General features: G+C 51.3%; 2 protein-coding genes across 4 annotated transcripts; both read right to left on the minus strand.

Moving 5' to 3' along the window:
- Positions 1–1,495: 1,495 nt before the first annotated feature.
- Positions 1,496–9,400, minus strand: LOC114781537 (sex comb on midleg-like protein 4). Of its 2 annotated transcripts, none has more exons than XM_028967975.1 (8): positions 9,302–9,400; positions 7,967–8,187; positions 4,675–4,804; positions 4,097–4,297; positions 3,801–4,010; positions 3,512–3,715; positions 3,151–3,296; positions 1,496–2,929 (listed from the first exon to the last, which is right to left on the minus strand). In XM_028967975.1, exons 2-8 carry the CDS (start codon positions 8,180–8,182, stop codon positions 2,804–2,806), a joined length of 1,233 nt encoding a protein of 410 aa, XP_028823808.1. In that variant the 5' UTR covers positions 8,183–8,187; positions 9,302–9,400; the 3' UTR covers positions 1,496–2,803. The 2 variants fall into 2 exon arrangements, with proteins under 2 accessions (XP_028823808.1, XP_028823807.1); XM_028967974.1 differs by having other exon boundaries at positions 3,512–3,718.
- Positions 9,401–16,346: 6,946 nt separating this feature from the next.
- Positions 16,347–22,689, minus strand: LOC114781534 (translocation protein SEC63 homolog). Of its 2 annotated transcripts, none has more exons than XM_028967970.1 (20): positions 22,477–22,689; positions 21,894–21,993; positions 21,015–21,129; positions 20,804–20,916; positions 20,664–20,725; positions 20,527–20,585; positions 20,390–20,440; positions 20,094–20,202; positions 19,865–19,959; positions 19,599–19,734; positions 19,407–19,499; positions 19,166–19,311; positions 18,924–19,071; positions 18,769–18,851; positions 18,567–18,632; positions 18,328–18,492; positions 18,092–18,247; positions 17,764–17,964; positions 17,580–17,684; positions 16,347–17,482 (listed from the first exon to the last, which is right to left on the minus strand). In XM_028967970.1, exons 1-20 carry the CDS (start codon positions 22,598–22,600, stop codon positions 17,348–17,350), a joined length of 2,262 nt encoding a protein of 753 aa, XP_028823803.1. In that variant the 5' UTR covers positions 22,601–22,689; the 3' UTR covers positions 16,347–17,347. The 2 variants fall into 2 exon arrangements, with proteins under 2 accessions (XP_028823803.1, XP_028823802.1); XM_028967969.1 differs by having other exon boundaries at positions 18,328–18,495.
- Positions 22,690–23,558: the final 869 nt, after the last annotated feature.

Raw genomic sequence — 23,558 nt, forward strand, 5'->3', positions numbered from 1 at the left:
GCATCACCCCGGTCATCACTGGAATAGTCACACATGAGGTCATCCTTCTCCTCCCAACATCAATCTGTCCAAAATGTTGGACGTTTTCAGGCAGGTTCTCCTTGTGAGTTTTCCAATTTCCTCCCACCGTCCAAAGGTGTGTGTGTGTTTGACCATCACTGAAAGCTCATGGTCACACACTGAGGGTCATGTCTTCATGGACTTGCAGCAGTGTGTCCATCATGCATAGAACCACCACACGGACAGCATCAGACACTGGTGGATTAATCATGTTGGAGAACTGACCACCAAGGGTTGGGCCATCATAAATCAGATGGGGTTTCACCAGATCCCTGTAGAGACCCAGTGTCCATCCATGGGCTCCACCAGACATGACCCTGGTCTGGAGGACATTTAGTCTTTCAAATTGATGTTGGAAGCAGAAAATTAGGCAAACTGCTAATGATGATGACAAGATCTGTGAAGCATCACACACGCGCACACGGATGAAGAACTGGGAACTGTGATGTCAGAGCGCCACCTACAGGAAGCTCAGTGTGGTCGGCGCAGCGGCTGTGCAATAAATCATCATCCTCTGCTCTTTTGTGAAAGGTCACCGTTTGGTTTAGAAGAACGAAGCCGCTGCCCTCATTATGTCAGCAGACAGTCCGAACACAGTTCGCTCGTATAATGAATGTACTTCGCCGTCGGCTCACATCTGACCTAATTCCACTTCCTGCAGAACATGACTGCTGGATGAAAAGCTTCTGGGGATTAAAGCTCAGCTGAGTTGGAGAGCAGCTTTAATGTTCCACCTCTGTTGGAAGCTGGCGGGACATTTTATATTATGCAGGTATGATTACTGCATAATCACAAATTCAGAGTCCCCGCCCACCGCATAATCAGTTATTATTTAAAAAAAAGAATCATCTTTATTCTCAAATAACGTTATACAGTAAAGAAATAATAATGCTATTATTATTCAATAATAACAAATACGTCCTCTCACATAAACTTTCAAACTGTTTTACTTATTGTTTAAAAAGTAATGAATATTATTAATATATTAAAATGCATTATAAGATGCTGGATTCGTCTTGATCTGCATCTTATTCTTACCCACGATCTGCTGAAACTATTAAAGTTGGTCATGATAGTTGACTGTGGAGCACTGGAAGAAGGTGTCCTGATCTGATAAAGCACGTTTTCTTCTGGATGACCAGGTGTGATCTTCTTCTGGGAAAACTTGGGTCCTGCACTCACCCCTTCATGGAGACAGTATTCCCCGATGGTGATGTCCTCTTTCATCACACACTGCAAAAACGGTTCATCGCTGGACAGATCACCCCTTCCCAACGTTCCCAGGGTCAAAGGGTCCGTCAAATCCCACTGAGATATTCTGCTTGTGATTTTGGGCTAAATAAGTAATCAACGGGGAACCTACAGCATAACAGGTTTTAATGTTTTAATGCACTAGATAAAACAGCACCGCTGCAAGGTGAATAAATCAGCCATCTTTAATTGTGATGGTTTAATTAGACTCTGCATATAAGTCACAAACAGACACACAAGCCTGTATCTGTCGATTACAACACTGATGCCAAGTAAAGGTAATAAAATCAAAAACCTTTCATTAAAACACACGTTTAGCACCAACAGTAATGGGACCTTCAATGCTTTTTCTGACTCTTGACACGGAACGGTCATAAAAAGTAGCATTCGTACGCCATATGTACAAAAATCCATAATATAAAAAAAACATGGACGCATATGCAATACGTAGACACAATAAAAGTGATAGGGCGCCACCCAGCTCACCGAGAATATAGAATATGAAATATCAAATATTGAACATGGGATACGGAACGTGAAGAAGTGCCCGCAGTGTGAGGCGGCAGGTCACACACACCTCACCGATTTGTACTGGCCGGACCCAGAGCGAGAGAGAGAAAAGTGCTGTTCCCCGGGGAACCGAGGATGCTGATGCTGTGTAGAGAGATAAGCGATGCCCCCTAGTGGAGGCAGTGTGATGATCTCTAATAATCAACACTGCCATCAGTACCAGCTCTGCTGATCTCAGATCAGAACAGGTCACATGACGATGCTCAGGTGAGGTGGCCAAATAAATAAATATATACCAATAAATAAATACATTTGTCATAAGCAGGTTCTACCCAGCCATTCATCCACAGAGAAGTTACCCAGAATACGTTCTGCATCTGTTCTGATGCTGGCATTTCCACGCATTCTGCCAGTGTTGCCAGATCTGTTCTCCTCTTTGCCTCCTTGGAAAGAATTTAAAAAGGCCTCTTACATTTTAAATAAAAATGTCCCACCAACTATAGATTATCACTGTATGAAGTCCAGCCTGTCGCAGCCTGTTAACAAGCACAAGATTTTGCACCAACCTGGCAACACATGTGTATTACCTGTGGTTCAGAATTCATACAGAAATACATGTTACAGGTACAGCACCGGTGATCCTGTGTGTGTGTGTGTTTCTGCTGGTTTATGAGGTATTTGTGTGACTGAATTTACTTGACCATGTGATTGTCAGTACAGTACAGTATTGAAGTGACTTTTGATGTGTGTGTGTGGATGGTCAGATATCTGCAGCATTGTGGGAGGGTGTAGCACCTCATAATGACCAGAAGGAGGCAGTAACAAAATGTAGCTGTAGCCAGGCAACCAGTCACAGCAAAAATGCTAAATAGGCCACATTCTGTAAACTTCCAACTATAACAATCACAAAGAATTCCCCGAAATTCTGCTGTCTGTGCACGGGTGTGTGAGTGTGTGTGTGTGTGTGTGTGTGTGGGAACAGTTAGAACTTGTTCTGCTTCAGCTTGTCAATGTGGTAACAGAGCTTCAGAGCTGGACCCAACTTCAGCCCCAGATACTTCATGATCATGTCACTCTTCAGGAGGAGGAGAGCATCACCATCGATCTCCTACACACACACACACAGACACACACACACACACACATCAAGATAAATTAGGATTATTGACCACAGAGGTTCATCTGAAACATCCGAATAAAGTTCGTGATGTTTTTTTTATGATTATAGAGTTATTATCAATATCCGCTCATAATTACAGTTCGCTCATAATGTATTTCCGCCACATTACAGACGACCTTTCACCCCGGAGTGCTTGAGTTGAGTCTCACATGTTTTCTGAAGAGCTCAACGTGCGGGCCCAGCGCGTGGGGGTCCGCGTCTTTGATGAACCACACCACCTCCTCCACCGTCCAGCTGGAGGGGTCTTTGCTGGGCGGCGGCTTGGTGTCTGACGTCTCCGGAACCGGGCTGTAGGCTGTGGGTCGCAGCAGGGAGAATATTATCCTATATTATTTTAATATTATCGGAATATTCCTGAGAAAAGCAGTAATGCGGGGAATGTGAAGTGAAAGTGCAGCACAGCACACGGTGACTCTGTGAAACGTGTCCACCCTTGGTGAGCAGTGTGTGGGGACGGTATGAACCCGACCCTTGTCTGTTCCCTTATTTTAGGGATATTTTTGCACTCACCACTTCTGTTGCCTTCTGGAAAGCTGCTGGGACTGGACGCCTGTCGGCACACCCCCCCAGGGTAGGCGGGGCCAGACCGGAACCCATATCCCTGCTTGGATGGGTACGGTGATGTCATCGCTCCGAAGGTGCACTCGTTGGAGTCGACGGAGTAGCGCTTTGACTCCATGGCGTCGCTGTGGTACTCGTCTCCCACGGTGTCTACTGCTGTGGAGTAAAAGACGAGTAAAACTCAGAGCACGGTCGGGTGTGGTGGAACAGATCGTGATCAGCGAGGAGAGCAGCGTACATGGTTTGGGCTGCCCGTCGGACGGCTTGTCTGTGTGGAACGAGGATGACGAGGATGAAGAAGAGAAGGAGGAGGACGGGGTGATGGGCTGGTCGCTGAACAGGTTCTCACACAGCAGACTTCTGCAGAGCTTCTTCAGGAACCGCAGGACGTAGCCCACGCTGTTCACCACGGGCAGACTCAGGAGGTGCTGTTTACCGTCAAAGGTAGCTGCACGCACACACACCACCGTGAGGGAGATGACAGCAGGTACCTGTGGTTGGTGTGTGTGTGTGTGTGTGTACATGCATGCGTACCTGAGATCTTCTCACCACCGTAGCCCTGGGTCAGCAGAGTGAAGACGGTTTTCTGGTGGTAGGCGCAGTCGATGCAGCCCTGTACAGCCTGCTGCAGCACCACGGAGGGCCGCGCCGGACCCAGGTGATCAGGCAGCTGCATCACCTTCTGTCTGTCCAGGTTAGGGCCTGTATTCACCTGCTTATTCACATAGATACACACTGGAGACACACACACACACACACACTGTATCAGCTGTTGTCATGGTCCAAACAACAGGCTAAAAATAAAACACCTACAAGCACACACACAGAGTGACACAGCTGTCAAATGGGTTAAACACACTTCTTCACGCTCCAGTTCTTCCACTCGTCTGAAACAGCAACGTTCATCCAGTCATCCACACTGGAGTTAACAATTCAACCTGATCTCAGATCAGGGTCATTTAGGGACATTTAGGTTTATTTAGGGTCTCAGTGTGATACAAAGTCCAGGTGTTGAACACGTTTCTATATCTCAGCCAAGATCTGAGAAACAATAAACTGCAGGAAGTGACCAGTGGAGAAGAAGAACATAGAGTGGTTTGTCTGTGTGTTACCTGTAAGAACCTGTGGCGTAGCTGAATGGGGTATCGTAGCAGCATCCTGGGGGATGGAGCTCATGTCCGGCTCGGGTGTGCTGCTAGGGGGGGAGATGGCTAAAGGGGTCATCACCATCCGAGGCTTGAGCTGCAAAAAAAAACACAAAAACACACACAATATATATTATATGGTACTGGGGACCAGGCCGTATCGCGAGTAAAAGCGTACATTACTTATATTTGCCGTACGGTATCGCGAGTAAAAGCGTACATTACTTTAGGGCTGAAACTAATGATTATTTTAATAATCGATTAGTCTGTCGATTATTTTTTTTTATTAATCGTAGAATCGGATAAAAAAACAAAAACAAAAAAACAAAACAAGAAAAGCATTCATTTCCAACCCTTTCCAACAGAACCAAATTCTTTAGAAAGTGCACAAACATGTTGCTCCTTGAGCTGTTATAATAATAATAAATATAATAATAATAAAATAAAAATGGACTAACACAAAAAACATACACATGCATGCTTTACATCTACCAAATATAGACTTTTTTTTTTTAAATAAAGTGCCACCTGAGCTGCCAGAACGATAAATAATTTATAAAAAAATAAAGAACAATACAAATCAGAAAATTTAACAGGATTTGTTTGAATGTCAGAATGTTCTCTACACTACACTGCAGATGCACACTCACAAACTCTCACACTGACACACACACACACACACTGCAAAAAATGCTTTTCTAACTTAGTAGTTTTTTCCTGATTTCAGTCCAAATAATCTTGTCTCGTAATTTGTCTCGTTTCCAGTCCAAATATCTAAAAAATCTTACATCAAGATTACTCGACAAGAAAAATGGCATGAGAAAATTAAGTGATGCTTAAAACTTCTGTTTGAGATTCTATCTCATTAAGATTAGTTTTCTTACCCCATTGGCAGATAATTTTGCTTGTTTTAAACAAACAATCACTTAATTTTGAGATGTTTTATCAGAAAATTAGACATCATTTCTTATGCTATTTCATGTGTCTAGTAAATGTATCTTGATTTAAGATTTTTTAGATATTTGGACTGGAAACGAGACAAAATTACTAGTTAAGAAAAGCTTTTTTTGCAGTGTAGCTATACATGACAACAGATTGAAAAATGAATGGTCCAAAAAAGGCTAGTGAATAAAAACATGTCTTTAGTCTTTTAATGCAAAGTAACTATAGCACCCCTGCTTTACTACTGTTATTAACTTGTCATGCCTGTCAAGCTGGATGCCGGGTAAACATTTACATTTACAGCATTTATCAGACGCCCTTATCCAGAGCGACAATCAGTACAGGGACAGTCTCCCCTGGAGCAACTTAGGGTTAAGTGTCTTGCTCAGGGACACAATAGGCGTGTCGTCCACGCGGAGACGCAGAGAACAGTCCGAACGCTGTTTCATCCCCCGTCCACACCTGTAGGTGGCGCTGTAAGTCCCCGTCTAGTTCTCCACCAGCACCAGTGACATTACGTTCCTCACTTCAAAACGGAACAAAAGTAGGATTCTGTAGTGACTTCCCCTGCTGCTGAACTCCCTTCCTCCTCATCAAACACTCCAACATGTTTGCGTTTCAGGTGCAGGATCATTGCCGCGGTGCTCCCGTGCCGTGCCATGTCGCTTTTGCATATTTTCGCGCAGATTTCTCTGCCTCCGCCATGTATCTGTCCTCTACCTCCGCTCGTTTTTTTATTTTTTTTTTGCTCCGCGCTGTCTATGAGGCGCCAAAATCAGCTAGCGTCTGACCGAGTGTGTTCACTCCATTCCGCGCTCAAATTAAGTTTTTTTTTAATAATCAAACGTCTCCGCGTCGCACGACATAACGAATTGATTAGGAAATTCGTTGCCAACTATTTTAGTAATCGATTTTTATCGATTCAAACGATTTGTTGTTGCAGCCCTACATTACTTATACTTGCCGTACGGTATCGTGAGTAAAAGCGTACATTACTTATACTTGCTGTATGGTATCGTGAGTAAAAGCGTACATTACTTATACTTGCTGTATGGTATTGTGAGCAAAAGTGTACATTATTTATCGTGTCAAAACATACATTATTTATACAAGCCGTATGTGTATCGTGAGTATACTTGCCATACGGTATCATGAGTAAAAGTGTACATAACTAATACTCACTGTACGGTATCATGAGTAAAAGCTTACATTACTTATACTTGCTGTACGGTATCGTGAATAAAAGTGTACATTACTTATACTTGCTGTACGGTATCGCGAGTAAAAGCGTACATTACTTATACTTGCTGTACGGTATCGCGAGTAAAAGCGTACATTACTTATACTTGCCGTACGGTATCACGAGTAAAAAGGTACATTACTTATACTTGCCATACAGTATCACGAGTAAAAGCGTACATTACTTATACTTGCCGTACGGTATCACGAGTAAAAAGGTACATTACTTATACTTGCCATACAGTATCACGAGTAAAAGCGTACATTACTTATACTTGCTGTATGGTATTGTGAGTAAAAGTGTACATTACTTATCGTGTCAAAACGTACATTATTTATACAAGCCGTATGTGTATCGTGAGTATACTTGCCATACGGTATCGTGAGTAAAAGTGTACATAACTAATACTCACTGTACGGTATCATGAGTAAAAGCTTACATTACTTATACTTGCCGTACGGTATCACAAGTAAAAGCGTAAAACTGTACATTATTTATACAAGGCGTATGTGTATCGTGAGTATACTAGCCATAAGGTATTGTGAGTAAAAGTGTACATTATAAGATAAGATCAACCTTTATTAGTCCCACAAGTACTACAAGTTCTACAAGTACAAGCGTATGTATTGTGTATTATACTGTTTTGCATGTGTATAGTGCAAACTGGATAAATGTGATGTTGTTCTGCTGTGGTTCTAGGGTTCTGTTTCTAAACGACAATAGAGCTCTGAACTTCTCCCACTCCAGACTGCCACACATCAGAAAGTGAAAGAGAATTGATTGTCATTGTGAAGCACAGCACACGGTGTCACGGTAAAACCTGCCACCCTCTTATCACGAGTCCGCTTCCTTACCTGCTAGGCCACCACTGGCCCAGTTAGTACCAGGGTTTCACTATTTACACTGTGTGTGTGTGTGTGTGTATGTGCGTGTGTGTGTGTGTGTGAGATGTGTCTATTTGTTATCAGCTGCAGTACCGGAGCTGTGCCAGAAACAACTTACATCAGCAAGATCAGAACCCCCCCCCCCCCCCACACACACACACACACACACACACACACACGTATATTGACTGACCTTGAATCCAGGTTTTCTCCCCCTTTTCTTGGGGATTTTGATAGGTGGGAGGGGCTCCGGGTAACGGTTCTGAAACTCCAGCTTCCTGATTGGAGGACGGCCCCTCTTGCGACCCGGAACTTTTCCGTGAGGGGGTGGGAGAAAGGCGGGGCTTATAGCTCCAGGCGACTGCATCTCTCCACTGCCCGACTGAATTGATGCTGTTGGAATACTCATCAGACCTGAGAGAGGAGGGGCGGGTCAATTTAGGGTCAATAAACCAGACAGGAAGAAAAGTGCATGTTACATATCATCCTACATATGAGTACACACACACACACACACACACACAAAGTGAAGTGAAGTGATTGATGCACAGCACCACATGGCAGATCGGGATTCGAACCGGCAACCTTCTGATTACGGGGGCCGCTTCCTTAACCGCTAGGGCCACCACTGCACACACTCACACTCATGATGATGAGACTCATACAAGCTTTTAAAAACAGGCTGGTACCCTAAATGATGGGATGCTGCTGAGTGCTGCGGAAGGTTTAAATCCATTAAACCGCCATGAAAACCAATTCAGCTAGTGTGTGTGTGTGTGTGTGTGTGTATGTGAGAGAGAGAGAGAGAGAGAGAGAGAGAGAGAGAGAGAGAGAGCAGCAAATAACTTGTATAGCAAAAGCTGCAAAAAACAACAGCAAGGTCACAGAAGATATGAGGAAGGAGAGAACTGATAAAAATACAACTGTGTGTGTGTGTGTGTGTGTGTGTGTGTGTGTGTGTGTGTGTGTGAGATCCTCTGATCTGCACCCCACCCCCAACGTCTCCCCTCCCCCTCCGGCTGCAGTGGCGGCTCTCATCCACCCCTCATCCATCCATCCTCCTTCTCTCCCTCATCTCACCCTGCATCTCCTCTTTTACACACACACATAGGCACACACACAAACACACACACACACACACAACTCTGCTTCCTCCCTCTTGACTGTGGCTCAATTTTCCAGCTCAGTTTAGCTGCAGAAGCAGAATTAAAATCCTGAGTTTGCGCACGCGCACAAAACACACACACACACACACACGCGCGCGCACACAACACACACACAACACACACACACATACCCAAATTCCTGCCCCCGATCGCTCAGACGATTACACATACACCAGACCTGCGGCTAAAATAACATGCCAGCTTTACATGTACCTTTAGTGTGTGTGTGTGTGAGAGAGAGAGAGAGAGAGAGAGAGAGCATCGCGTGACGCGCTCCGTCGCTTTTCCCCTCAAAAAATAATCACGCAAAACGCAAAGCGCGCACACAGCGACCTGACTGAACACACGCAGCTGCATCCTACCGAACACCGCGCTCGGTTCCGGTCCGCTCGCCCTCCGCGGTTCCTCCGGTAATCCGCTCGAGACTCCGCTTCCGCGCCCCCGAAACCCGGCAGCGGTCCGACTGCGCGCGCGCACACGAGAAGGCGGTCCCGCTCCGTCGTCATGACTACGGGCTTCCTCATATCAGACCACGCAGGTTACAGTGTAACTGATCTCGTCCTGGGACCACATCCGGGTGGTCGCTTTACGCCCGGCTACGCCCGGCTACGTCTGTTTATACACGGCGACGCCCGGCTACGTCTGTCTATACCCGGCGACGCCCTGCGACGCCCGGCTACGTCTGTTAATGCCGGCTACGCCCTGCGACGCCCAGCTACGTCTGTCTATACCCGGCGACGCCCGGCTACGTCTGTTAATACCCGGCGACGCCCGGCTACACCCTGCAACGCCCGGCTACGCCCTGCTACGTCTGTTAATGCCCGGCGACGCCCGGCTACGCCCGGCTACGTCTGTCTATACCCTGCGACGCCCGGCTACGCCCTGCGACGCCCGGCTACGTCTGTCTATACCCGGCGACGCCCGGCTACGTCTGTTAATACCCGGCGACGCCCGGCTACGCCCTGCGACGCCCGGCTACGTCTGTTAATACGTCGGCTACGTCTGTCTATACCCGGCGACGCCCGGCTACGTCTGTTAATGCCCGGCGACGCCCGGCTACGTCTGTCTATACCCTGCGACGCCCGGCTACGCCCTGCGACGCCCGGCTACGTCTGTCTATACCCGGCGACGCCCGGCTACGTCTGTTAATACCCGGCGACGCCCGGCTACGCCCTGCGACGCCCGGCTACGTCTGTTAATACGTCGGCTACGTCTGTCTATACCCGGCGACGCCCGGCTACGGCCTGCGACGCCCGGCTACGTCTGTCTATACCCAGCGACACCCGGCTACGCCCTGCGACGCCCGGCTACGTCTGTTAATACCCGGCGACGCCCTGCGACGCCCGGCTACGTCTGTCTATACCCTGCGACGCCCGGCTACGTCTGTTAATGCCCGGCGACGCCCTGCGACGCCCGGCTACGTCTGTCTATACCCTGCGACGCCCGGCTACGCCCTGCGACGCCCGTCTACGTCTGTCTATACCCGGCGACGCCCGGCTACGCCCTGCGACGCCCGGCTACGTCTGTTAATACCCGGCGACGCCCTGCGACACCCGGCTACGTCTGTCTATACCCTGCGACGCCCGGCTACGTCTGTTAATGCCCGGCGACGCCCTGCGACGCCCGGCTACGTCTGTCTATACCCTGCGACGCCCGGCTACGTCTGTTAATACCCGGCGACGCCCGGCTACGCCCTGCGACGCCCGGCTACGTCTGTTAATACCCGGCGACGCCCTGCGATGCCCGGCTACGTCTGTCTATACCCTGCGACGCCCGGCTACGTCTGTTAATGCCCGGCGACGCCCTGCGACGCCCGGCTACGTCTGTCTATACCCTGCGACGCCCGGCTACGCCCTTCGACGGCCGGCTACGCCCTGCGACGCCCGGCTACGTCTGTTAATACCCGGCGACGCCCGGCTACGTCTGTCTATACCCGGCGACGCCCGGCTATGCCCTGCGACGCCCGGCTACGTCTGTTAATACCCGGCGACGCCCTGCAACGCCCGGCTATATCTGTTTATACACGGCGACGCCCTGCTACGCCCTGCGACGCCCGGCTACGTCTGTTAATACCCGGCGACGCCCGGCTACGTCTGTTAATACCCGGCTACGCCCTGCGACGCCCGGCTACATCTGTCTATACCCAGCCCCGCCCGGCTACGCCCTGCGACACCCGGCTACGTCTGTCTATACCCGGCGACGCCCGGCTACGCCCTGCGACACCCGGCTACGTCTGTCTATACCCTGCGACGCCCGGCTACGTCTGTTAATGCCCGGCGACGCCCTGCGACGCCCGGCTACGTCTGTCTATACCCTGCGACGCCCGGCTACGTCTGTTAATACCCGGCGACGCCCGGCTACGCCCTGCGACGCCCGGCTACGTCTGTTAATACCCGGCGACGCCCTGCGATGCCCGGCTACGTCTGTCTATACCCTGCGACGCCCGGCTACGTCTGTTAATGCCCGGCGACGCCCTGCGACGCCCGGCTACGTCTGTCTATACCCTGCGACGCCCGGCTACGCCCTTCGACGGCCGGCTACGCCCTGCGACGCCCGGCTACGTCTGTTAATACCCGGCGACGCCCGGCTACGTCTGTCTATACCCGGCGACGCCCGGCTATGCCCTGCGACGCCCGGCTACGTCTGTTAATACCCGGCGACGCCCTGCAACGCCCGGCTATATCTGTTTATACACGGCGACGCCCTGCTACGCCCTGCGACGCCCGGCTACGTCTGTTAATACCCGGCGACGCCCGGCTACGTCTGTTAATACCCGGCTACGCCCTGCGACGCCCGGCTACGTCTGTCTATACACGGCCCCGCCCGGCTACGCCCTGCGACACCCGGCTACGTCTGTCTATACCCGGCGACGCCCGGCTACGCCCTGCGACGCCCGGCTACATCTGTCTATGCCCGGCTACGCCCTGCGACATCCGGCTACATCTGTCTATGCCCGGCTACGCCCTGCGACACACGGCGACGCCCAGCTACGCCCTGCGACACCCGGCTACGTCTCTCTATGCCCGGCTACGCCCTGCGACACCCGGCTACGTCTGTCTATCTATCTACGTCTGTCTATACCCGGCTACGCCCCGTGATGCCCAGCTACATCTGTCTACATCTGTCTATACCCGGCTACGGCCGTCTATGTCTGTCTATACATGGTGACGCCCGGCTATGCACGTCTACACCCGGCGATGCCCTGCAAGGACTGGCTACGCCAGGCGACACCCGTCTATGTCTGACTATACACAGCGACGCCCGGCAACACCCGGTGATGCCCGACTACACCCTGTTAATACCCGGCGACGCCCGGCGACGCCCTGCGACGCCCGTCTACGTCTGTCTATACCCGGCGACGCCCGGCTACGCCCTGCGACGCCCGGCTACGTCTGTTAATACCCGGCGACGCCCTGCGACACCCGGCTACGTCTGTCTATACCCTGCGACGCCCGGCTACGTCTGTTAATGCCCGGCGACGCCCTGCGACGCCCGGCTACGTCTGTCTATACCCTGCGACGCCCGGCTACGTCTGTTAATACCCGGCGACGCCCGGCTACGCCCTGCGACGCCCGGCTACGTCTGTTAATACCCGGCGACGCCCTGCGATGCCCGGCTACGTCTGTCTATACCCTGCGACGCCCGGCTACGTCTGTTAATGCCCGGCGACGCCCTGCGACGCCCGGCTACGTCTGTCTATACCCTGCGACGCCCGGCTACGCCCTGCGACGCCCGGCTACGCCCTGCGACGCCCGGCTACGTCTGTTAATACCCGGCGACGCCCGGCTACGTCTGTCTATACCCGGCGACGCCCGGCTATGCCCTGCGACGCCCGGCTACGTCTGTTAATACCCGGCGACGCCCTGCAACGCCCGGCTATATCTGTTTATACACGGCGACGCCCTGCTACGCCCTGCGACGCCCGGCTACGTCTGTTAATACCCGGCGACGCCCGGCTACGTCTGTTAATACCCGGCTACGCCCTGCGACGCCCGGCTACGTCTGTCTATACCCAGCCCCGCCCGGCTACGCCCTGCGACACCCGGCTACGTCTGTCTATACCCGGCGACGCCCGGCTACGCCCTGCGACGCCCGGCTACGTCTGTCTATACCCAGCTACACCCTGCGACGCCCGGCTACGTCTGTCTATACCCGGCGACGGCCGGCTACGCCCTGTGACGCCCGGCTACGTCTGTTTATACACGGCGACGCCCGGCTACGCCCTGCGACACCCGGCTACATTTGTCTATACCCGGCGACGCCCAGCTACGTCTGTCTATACCCGGCTACGCCCCATGATGCCAGCTACATCTGTCTACATCTGTCTATACCCGGCGACGCCCAGCTACGCCCTGCGACATCCGGCTACATCTGTCTATGCCCGGCTACGCCCTGCGACACACGGCGACGCCCAGCTACGCCCTGCGACACCCGGCTACGTCTCTCTATGCCCGGCTACGCCCTGCGACACCCGGCTACGTCTGTCTATCTATCTACGTCTGTCTATACCCGGCGACGCCCGGCTACGTCTGTCTATACCCGGCGACGCCCTGTGACGCCCGGCTACGTCTGTTTATACACGTCGACGCCCGGCTACGCCCTGCGACACCCGGCTACGTCTGTCTATGCCCAACTACGCCCTGCGACACCCGGCTACGTCTGTCTATCTATCTACGTCTGTCTATACCCGGCTACGGCCGTCTATGTCTGTCTATACATGGTGACGCCCGGCTATGCACGTCTACACCCGGCGATGCCCTGCAAGGACTGGCTACGCCAGGCGACACCCGTCTATGTCTGTCTATACACAGCGACGCCCGGCAACACCCGGTGATGCCCGACTACACCCATCTCCAGCCGGCTACATCTGTCTACACCCGGCGATGCCCTGCGACACGCGGCTACGTCTCTCTATGCCCGGCTACGTCTGTCTATCTATCTACGTCTGTCTATACCCGGCTACGCCCCGTGATGCCAGCTACATCTGTCTACATCTGTCTATACCCGGCGACGCCCAGCTACGCCCTGCGACATCCGGCTACATCTGTCTACACCCGGCGATGCCCTGCGACACGCGGCTATGCAATTCTACATCTGTCTACACCTGCACATGCCAGACTACAGCGTATCTACAGTCACCTGCCTACACCTGTCCACTCTCATCACAGTCGCATGACATCAGATCCCAGCATACTGATCCGAGATATGATCCTGATGGGAATCATGTAGAGCTGGGATACTAATAATGAATAATTATGTGTGTGTACCAAAGTAATCGGGGGGATCGATTGGCCTCAACATGTTACCATGGCGACCGCTGCACAGCTCAGCAGCAGAGGGCGGAAACACGGCACATAGAAAACGATCAGATGCAACTGAACTGACGAAAACGGGGCGTGTCTAGGAGGATTCTGTTCTTCCGGCCCCATAATCGGACGGTTGCCGGTTCGAATCCCGATCCGCCAATGTGCCACTGAGCAAAGCACCGTCCCCCACACACTGGTCCCTCTGGGGACGGGTTAAATGCAGAGACCGCTATCATCTTCAATATTGGGGTATTAATGGTGAGGAGAGAAGTGCGGGGGTCAGCGGGGGAATATTCCCCATAAACAGAAACAGAAGTCAGTGACAGAATCACCATGGCTACAGGCAAAATAAATATCGGACCATGTGTGTGTGTGTGTGTGTGTGTGTGTGTGTGTGTGTGTGTGTGTGTTCGTTCTTGTGGAGACCATTACACACGTCACCCACTGACCCCCTAGGTGACCTTTTCACGAAGCATGATATTCGAATATCAAATGATTACAACATCTCAACAGGCACCAGGCAGGAGATGAGAGGGAACATCAGCATTCAACTCAACGTGAACGTTTGGTTCCTGTTAGAACCTAAATATCCATCACTGTTCGGCAGCGCCACAACAAAGCTCTGCATGGACGTTCTCTTCTCTAGAAGCTGAAGAGCTGATCCAGATCCAGGCCGCAGATGGACCACAGAATGTTGGAATGGTCAGAAAAGTTTCATCCTTCTGACTTGAGAGACATATTAAAATGGAAATAGAAGTGTTGGACCTGCAGACAAGAGGAACTCTTGGAGTTTGGTGGAGTCTCCCTGCAAGACACGCTCCTCAACTATCGGTAAACAGGCCACACGGACACACGTGGCAGGAATCTGCAGGTGGATTCCACGTTAAAAGGGAGAAAGACGGATGGGTGAAGCCCCGCCCCCACGCTGATGTAGAAAGGAGCCTGTTCTGGTGAAACCACCCCGGTCTGCAGGGTCTCTGTCTTTATATTTCTGAACTTTTGTTTTGGCTTTGACAGGCCCTACAGTTGACACCCCCAACACTGGACCGTTCTGCACACAAGGACCCTCTTCCAGGGTAGAGTGAGTCTGCAAGTGGTGTCAGTGCAGGGTTGGGGATGATTTGTCCAATAAGATAAAAAAAGACCTACGGTTGTAGGGTTGGAGAAGTCCAAAATGTAGTCCAGTGTCATGGTCTAGATTACGTGTCCATTATGGTGTTACTGGTCCATTTGAAGATCCCTGAAGCTGTAGTTGTAACGGTGGTGGTGGCTGTGGTGACCCTCTGGTATGTTTCATGGTATGTCCTTGTTAAGCAGTTGTCAGGAACCAGGATTTATTTGCTGGTCTCTTCACTGGGGTCTGCCAGTAGTCTTGACGCTTGATTCCGTGTCTCGGAGAAAACAAACAGAAGCTACGGCAGACGGTTGCACTGTACGACCGATACTGAAATATGTGGTTATGGTGGTATATTGGTGCTACAGTGGCCCGGTACCCTAACTAGGACAGCCTAACTGGTGAATTTAACACTGTCTGTGTCTAACAGGGGGACTCTGTGATAAACTGGACTTTATAATTGACGCTGTGTCTGGGACTTTAACAGAAGTTACGAGAAAACAGATAGGTTTTGAGATTGGATTTAAACACTGAGACTGTGTCTGAGTCCCGGACACTGACAGGCAAGCTGTTCCACAACTGCGGAGCTCTATAGGAGAAGGATCTGCTCCCAGCCGCACCCATTGATCGAAGGGGGCGTGGCGGTCCATAAAGAACCAAAAGTTCACTCAGGTACTGCGGGGCGAGACCATTTAGAGCTTTATAGGTCAAATGTACGATTTTATAGTCAATCCTAAATTTGATGGGTAACCAGTGCAGTGATTGTAAGACTGGGGTGATGTGGTCAGATTTCCTGGTTCTAGTTAGAACTCTGGCTGCGGCGTTCTGAACTGAAGGCGTTGACTTTTTGCATTGAGATCATATTTCCAAGGTGAAAGAATGGCATCCTAGTGTCATCATCTACATGCAAATCGATCGCGAGGCCCCCATAACGTGGCTATGAAGTGTGGATTTCGCTCGAACTGAGAGGGTACGAGAAGGCTGGCGGTGATTTTAAAAAGTTATTTTATTTGAAATGATTTAAATACAAATAATATTTATATATATTTATCCATTTACAATGACAGGTTTCTTCTGTAAACAAATGAGACAGACAGACAGGGTTTTTACTCCTGGGCATCAGGATTCTGCTCCGGCTTCCGCACTCAACAATTGCGAGAAGATGCTACAGTCTTCTCCAGATATGACGAGCAGAACATAAAAAATAACGTGAATCCGTGTGTGCGCGTGTGTGCAGCATGCCACCGGATTAGAATCCTTTACCTACAATATAGAATAAAACAAAAGAAAAAAAAAATAATCTAAAAATTATATAGTTTTACTACCAAAAAGGAAAAATTCCAAAAGAGCTAGAAAAAGGACAGAGTTGTGTTGGAACGGAGGGGGTCCTGGACCACGGACCAGGATGAGCTTCAGACCCGGTCCTCGTCACTCTAGCGTGGCGGCAGGCCGCGTTTACACACACACAACAACGCCTTCTGAACGACTCCCACAGACCTCCCGCCATAACCGTAAGGCATCAGAACTGATGAGACGCACAATCTGGAATGTCAACAGAAGCAAATCATGACCACAATATTTCATATTAATAACCTACAGCACTGAACTGCCAATCGGTGAGGAACTAAGCGAGACATCCTGCCTTCCCGTCCAATCAGAGATCTAAAGCCTGGACTCACCAGTCAACTCCATGTTGTGGTTCATCCAACACACACACACACACACTCTCTGGACGTACAAACAGGTCACTGCTGACCACTCACTTCTCTATGGTTGCTGTAGTAGAAAAAGAGGAAGATGAAGGACACAACCCAAACACAGGGGTGAGAGGTCACGCTGATGAGGGCAGCTGGTTGATTTATTTGTTTGAGTCTCTGCCCTCCACTTTCTGTGTGTGTGTGTGGACATACAATAATTAGTCAGGAGAACTTCACCGAGTGAATACAGTCTGCGTTGTAGTGTGTGTGTGTGTGTGCGTGTGCGTGTTTTTAATCATTGTCCTCCTCTTCCTCCTCGCTCTCCTCAATGCCGTCGCTGTCGTCAGGCTCCTCCTCCTCCTCGGTGTCGGGGATGTCCCACTGAGGATGGTTGTCCAGCATGGCCTTCGCCTCGTGAACCTCCAGCTGCAGGAACACAGAAGAATGACCTCTGACCCCAGAACGGCAGAAGAGCAGCAGCGTAGCACGGCATCAGGGGTCAGGGGTCGTGTGGTGGCCTCACCTTGAGCGGCTTGATCTGATCCAGGCCCATGTAAGAGTCGGAGCGCAGCACCACAGAGTACTGATAATTCCCGGTTTTGGACGGAGCTGGAAACTTCAGCTCCACCTGAGAACCGACACACACACGTTACCATGACGACGACGACAACCACGGGCGGGGCGCGGCGGGACGGGGCCACGCTCACCTCCTCCGTGTCTCGGAGCGTGCAGACGTGGTAAGGCATGGATACGAGGGTCTGGTCTCGGCGGTCCGTGATGTACAGCCACCACCACTCCTGCTTCTCCTCGGGGAAGTAGAGGCTGTAGACGGGGTGCGTGACCTTCGACTTGGTCTCCAGCAGGGCGCGCTCTCGACGCTGGATGCTCTGCTGCAGGGCCTTCCACTCCTACCACGCACACGCGCACACACACACACACACACACACACACACACACACACACACACACACACACACACGGATTAGTGCGGTCAAACACACGCTCTGCGGTCAGCTGCACGGCCACGCCACAAACCTGCTCATCATCTCCGCCCATCTGGTCCATCTCGGCGTCGCTCTGCTTGTCGCTCTCCTCCTCCCTCTCGCTGGGCGTGTCCTTGTTTCCTTCGCCCTCGTCAGACTCGCTTCCTTTATCCGACGCCTCCTCGTCCTCCTCCTTCACGGCGACGTCCTGAGGACAAAAACTTGGTCTTCACAGCAGCTCTGCAGCAGCGGTTCGTTTAGCTGGAAAGCTCTGTGATTGGACCTTACGTTTCCTGCTACGTTGCCATTGGCCTGTTTGGGCTTGTCGCCCTTGGCTTGTTGCTGGGGGAGGGGCTTCTTCTTGGTCAGCTTCTTCTTTTTGGCCTTGGCCGCTTTCTTCGTCACTTTACTTTTGTTCTGCCAGCCTTTGACTTTGTTCTTACCGGCGTCTGCCTGCTGAGGAAAAGAGAAGCAGCGTGAAACAAGGTCTGAGACGAGGTTCCACTTCCTGTTTGACGGGGACGTACCGACTCCTCAGCAGCAGCAGCGTCCTCTGGCAGCGCCGGGGCCACCTGCTCCTTCTCAAACACCTCCTGCAGACACGGGGACACAAGATCACGCTTCTTACACAGCTTTGCAGAAGAAGTTCCAACTCTGAAGTTGGACATGTGGGGACGTTGCAGCCATTTTTAATGGCTGCAACTTTCTCTCCGACTGGTAAACACTTACACACATCTTCTTCCTCGTCAGGGTGACAGTGACGGTGACAATCGAGCCGGCTGTGATGTTACTGCTGTCTTCATCGTCCAGGACTGGAAACAAACGTGCACGTCAGCTACGCTCCACACCCATTAAAACCTCTGATGAGGACGACCAAAACCCACCTTGGAGTTTTGTTTCCATGGTGATGTGAGGAAGGCTGCTCAGCACGCCCATGACTTCGTCATACTTTTCCTCACCGAGAAAGCGGAGCATGTTCCTGCGGTCCGAGTCCTTCAGACTCACCAGGTCCTGCAGAGTCCGGACCTTATACTGAAGAGGAGGAGACGGGGACAGAGACAGAGAAGCTGAGTTGAGGAGGCGTTCCTCACACTTCCAGCCCCCACAGTGCTGAAACCCTGCAGACCTTCTTGGAGATGCAGTAGCGCAAGTGCTCCTCCTCAAAGTGTGGCAGCTGCAGCAGGGGGGACTTGGCCTCCTGAAGACCCTGGACGCTCATCTGAGAGAGCTTCATGCAGTTCTCTATGGAGACCAGGCGAGGAGCGTGGAAACCTACACACGAGAGAGGACGGCAGGGGATTATGGGAACAAACCGCAAGGTGCAGCTGTGGTGCAGGTTTAGTCACATGTGTGTGTGTGTGTTTTACCTCCTCTACTGTTAGCCATCATGGTCAACTGACAGCCCACGTTGATCATCTCCTGAAGAAGCGCAGGACACTTCCTCACCACAAACCTCTGGTCTGGATCACGAACGAGCACACACACAGTAAACGTGAGATCTTTTCGGTTCTCCGCAGACAAATATTACTGAAGTATGTGTGCACGGCGTCTACACGAACCTTCTTCTAGGTCCTCAGACACGTCCATGCGGGCCAGCTGAGCCAGCAGCAGAACTCTGGCCTTCAGGCTGTAGGGGTAACAGAATGGAGGTTCCTTCTTCTTCACGTTAATGATGCTGCCCAGCTCCCGGATCAGCTGTGGCACGTGTACACACACACACACACACACACACACACACACACACACACGTATACAAATATAAACATACTGGGAAGGAAAAGAGGGTTCTCCACCTATTCTACTGAATGTTCTCAGGCAGGAGTACCTGAGGAACCTCAACGTTGTCTGTAGGTCTGATGATTGCCTCTTTGTTGCTGCGAGGATCAAACTCAAATGCTGCTGTGAGAACCATCCCCAGCCCTGCAGAAAAGGGGCGTGTGCACACACACACACACACACACACACACACACACACACACACACACACACACACACGATCAACACGCCATCACAGTCGGACCAAGACGACAGCGTGAGGTGTGGAGGAAACTCACTCTTCATGTTCATGTTGGGCGTCTTGTACATGAAGTGCATGAAGAGCTGCGTCGTGTTGATGAGGATCTGATCTCCACTGTAGCGTATGGAGCGGTACCACCAGGTCCCCTGCGCACACGCACGCACACACACACACACACACACACACACACACACACAGCTTAATATAACGAGTTCCCAGGGTTCCGTTCTACTCGCTAGAGGATCATAACAGGTTTACATCCAAGTACTCAAGAACCTGTGGCCATCGTTAGAAGCTAGTGGAGAAGACTTGTGTTGAACATCGTGAACTTACCACCACAACAGGAAGAATGACCATGAAAGCCAAGCCATAGACCAGCAGAACCTGCAGCAGAAACATACACAGTTTTCAGACCAGGTACAGCTCTGCACCAGGGGAGGAGATGGAACAACGAGAGGCTTCCTCCTTACCAGCATGGAGTTCTTCTGGTCCACGATCCAGCCTGGAAGAGCGATCCCGAACCTCGTAGCTGGGGAGGGATCACAAGAGTGAGAAGGATGGACAGTCAGGTCACAAAGATGAAAGGTTCTCCAGAACCTCTCCTTACCTCCTGGACCATCAGGGTTCCCGTAGTTCTCCCAGATCTGCCGGGCATCTTCATCAGTCAAACTGGTGTGATTTAGAACAGAGAGGTCAGCATGAACCACGATGACAAGGTCAATCTTCTGGGGCGGGTTTGGTTCTTACGCTTTGTAAGCTTTTGTAATCCTCATGAACATGGCCTCATCTCCACCTTTGTCAGGATGGAACTTCAGAGACAGAACTCTGAACTGCTTCTTAATTTCTGCCACAGACGCACTCTGCATGGACAACCAAACAGATAAGGCAGATGCTGAAACGTGCAGCAGACGTTGGTGAGGAGATGAACGTGTGTGTGTGTGTGTGTGGTGAAGGTTACCTGGTCCAGGTTCAGGACCTCCCATGGGTTGTACTCCTGGTATTCTCGATCTAATGTAGACACTTTATACGCCAGGAAGATGAAGAGAGCCCAGCCCAACAGCAGAGCGGCTTTTCTGCAGAGAAACGGACATGCGTTCCAGACCACCAGGAACACACGGTGGAACTCTGAGGAACCCTCGCCCACACACACCACCAGTCTGCTGATACTGTGGCTATCAGATGTACACCAAATTCTGCAGGCAGCAGTAGCCTAGAGGGTAACCCACTCGCCTATGAACCAGAAGACCCAGGTTCAAACCCCACTTACTACCATTGTGTCCCTGAGCAGGACACTTAACCCTGAGTGTCTCCAGGGGGGGACTGTCCCTGTAACTACTGACTGTAAGTCGCTCTGGATAAGGACGTCTGGTAAATGCTGTAAATGTAAATGTAGGTCCACGTCATATGACGGCGTGATGGGTCTGGACAGCAGAAGACTGGAGTCATGAGCTCAACTTGCCATTTTCTACCGAAAAAAACCCTAAACTGCCACGTGAAGAACAGTGTGAACCCCAAGCAGATCCTGGTCCGCGTCCACGGATCAGAGTGCAACAGATTTCTGCTCGAGGAAATGAGGACATGGACAAGGACTTCACTGTAAAGACATTTCAAGTCCCTGTCGGTAATTACAGGGACAGTCCCCCCCTGGAGACACTCAGGGTTAAGTGTCTTGCTCAGGGACACGATGGTAGTAAGTGGGGTTTGAACCTGGGACTCCAGCCTAAATACCCAGATACTCCAAGCAGAGGGAAACAGAGAGAGGAAGCATTTTTGGTGTTTTTGGGGTTAACCTCCGTGCTCCGTGTGAGTGTGTAGGTGTCAGTGTGTGCGGACGTACTTTAACGTCGGGACGACGCTCTGCTGCGACTTCATCAGCCGGAGACGATACCAGAGGCAGCGGCCGTGAACGCGGCGCAGAGACTTCAGCCGGAGTTGCTCTGTACAGGAAACACAGACATCCGTTTAAACACCCGGACCTGCGGACACCGGGGTGCGGGGACAAAGTGCAACTACACACACTGACACATCACCACAACACACTGACAGTACACAACAGACTCTCACATCATGCCGACACCTACACACCACACACACACACACACAGTACACAATCTGTGTAGCCACATCTGGCAGCTCCGCATTCGCCTTCAGTCGGACGAATAAAACGGCGGCAAGTTCTACTCCAGACAGGGTGGAAGAGAGGATGGAGGAACGGACAGACGGAGCAGGGGGAGCATTTTCAGTATAAAAGTTGACTAGTTGGATCCTAAAGGCATCTCTGGCAGCGTTATTCGCCTGCAGCGTACAGGAGATGGTTATATGGTCTGATCCGGACCTCGTCTGCTGGCCTACTTCTCCAGCCCGGTACCTGGTCAGGTAGGACCACCGAGCCGGGCCTCAGGGAGCCTGCCGGGCCTTACCCGCATTCTGGTCCCGGGGCCAGAGGTAGTATGTGGCGGGGATGACGATGAGTCCCACGAAGGACGTGAGGAAGTAGAAGAAGGTGTTGCCGCTGTCGTCGTACTGGAACTGCTGGCCGGCCATGGCGGCGCTTCTCCCCGCGGGCTCGGTCCTCCTCGCAGCGACGCGGCTAAAGCTAACTCCGCTAGCAGCGGCGACGTGTTGTACGCATGCGCACTTCACACCGTCTTCCTCGCTGGCGCGGTTCCCGAAGGCCGCACAGCATCCGGACGCGGTGCTGCCCCCTGCAGGACGCCCCTTGAAAGGCCAATACTCATTTACATTTAAATGTACATTTTCATTTACGGCATTTGGCAGACGCCCTTATCCAGAGCGACTTACAACGTGCTTTCAAGTTACCATCGATGAAGAGATCAATTCCGGTTCACTAGGACCCCAACTATGAATACATCTATTTTATTCACTCTGTTGTAGATTCTGTACACAAGTTCGACAATAAGAAAGTTACAAGTTCATCTAAATATTCTCTAAAGAGGAAGGTCTTGAGCTGTTGTGTAAAAGTGTGGGAGAACTTGGGAAGGTTGAAGATCAGTCGTGCTGCTGCAGTTTGTATGAGTTGTAAAGGTCGGATGGTCCATAGTGGTAGACCAGCAAGAAGGGAGTTACAGTAGTCCAGTTGTGAGATTACTAAGGACTGAACCAGTAGTTGGGTGGCCTGTGTTGGTAGATAAGGGCGGATTCGTCTGATATTGTAGAGAAGGAGTCTACATGAGCGGGAAAGGTTGCTGATGTGAGTCTCTATAGGTGTTATATATGGGGCAGTGGTGGCCTTGCGGTTAAGGAAGCGGCCCCATAATCAGAGGGTCACCGGTTCGAATCCCGATCCGTCAAGGTGCCACTGAGCAAAGCACCGTCCCCACACACTGCTCCCCGGGCGCCACTGTTCACTCAGGGTGATGGGTTAAATGCAGAGGACAAATTTCACTGTGTGCACCGTGTGCTGTACTGCCGTGTATCACATGTGACAATCACTACACTTTTATTACTTTATTTTATTTATTATATAGGTGCTCTATACTGA

This window comes from Denticeps clupeoides, unplaced genomic scaffold (genome assembly GCF_900700375.1).
Source record: "Denticeps clupeoides unplaced genomic scaffold, fDenClu1.1, whole genome shotgun sequence".
In the NCBI taxonomy this organism is placed as follows: domain Eukaryota; kingdom Metazoa; phylum Chordata; class Actinopteri; order Clupeiformes; family Denticipitidae; genus Denticeps; species Denticeps clupeoides.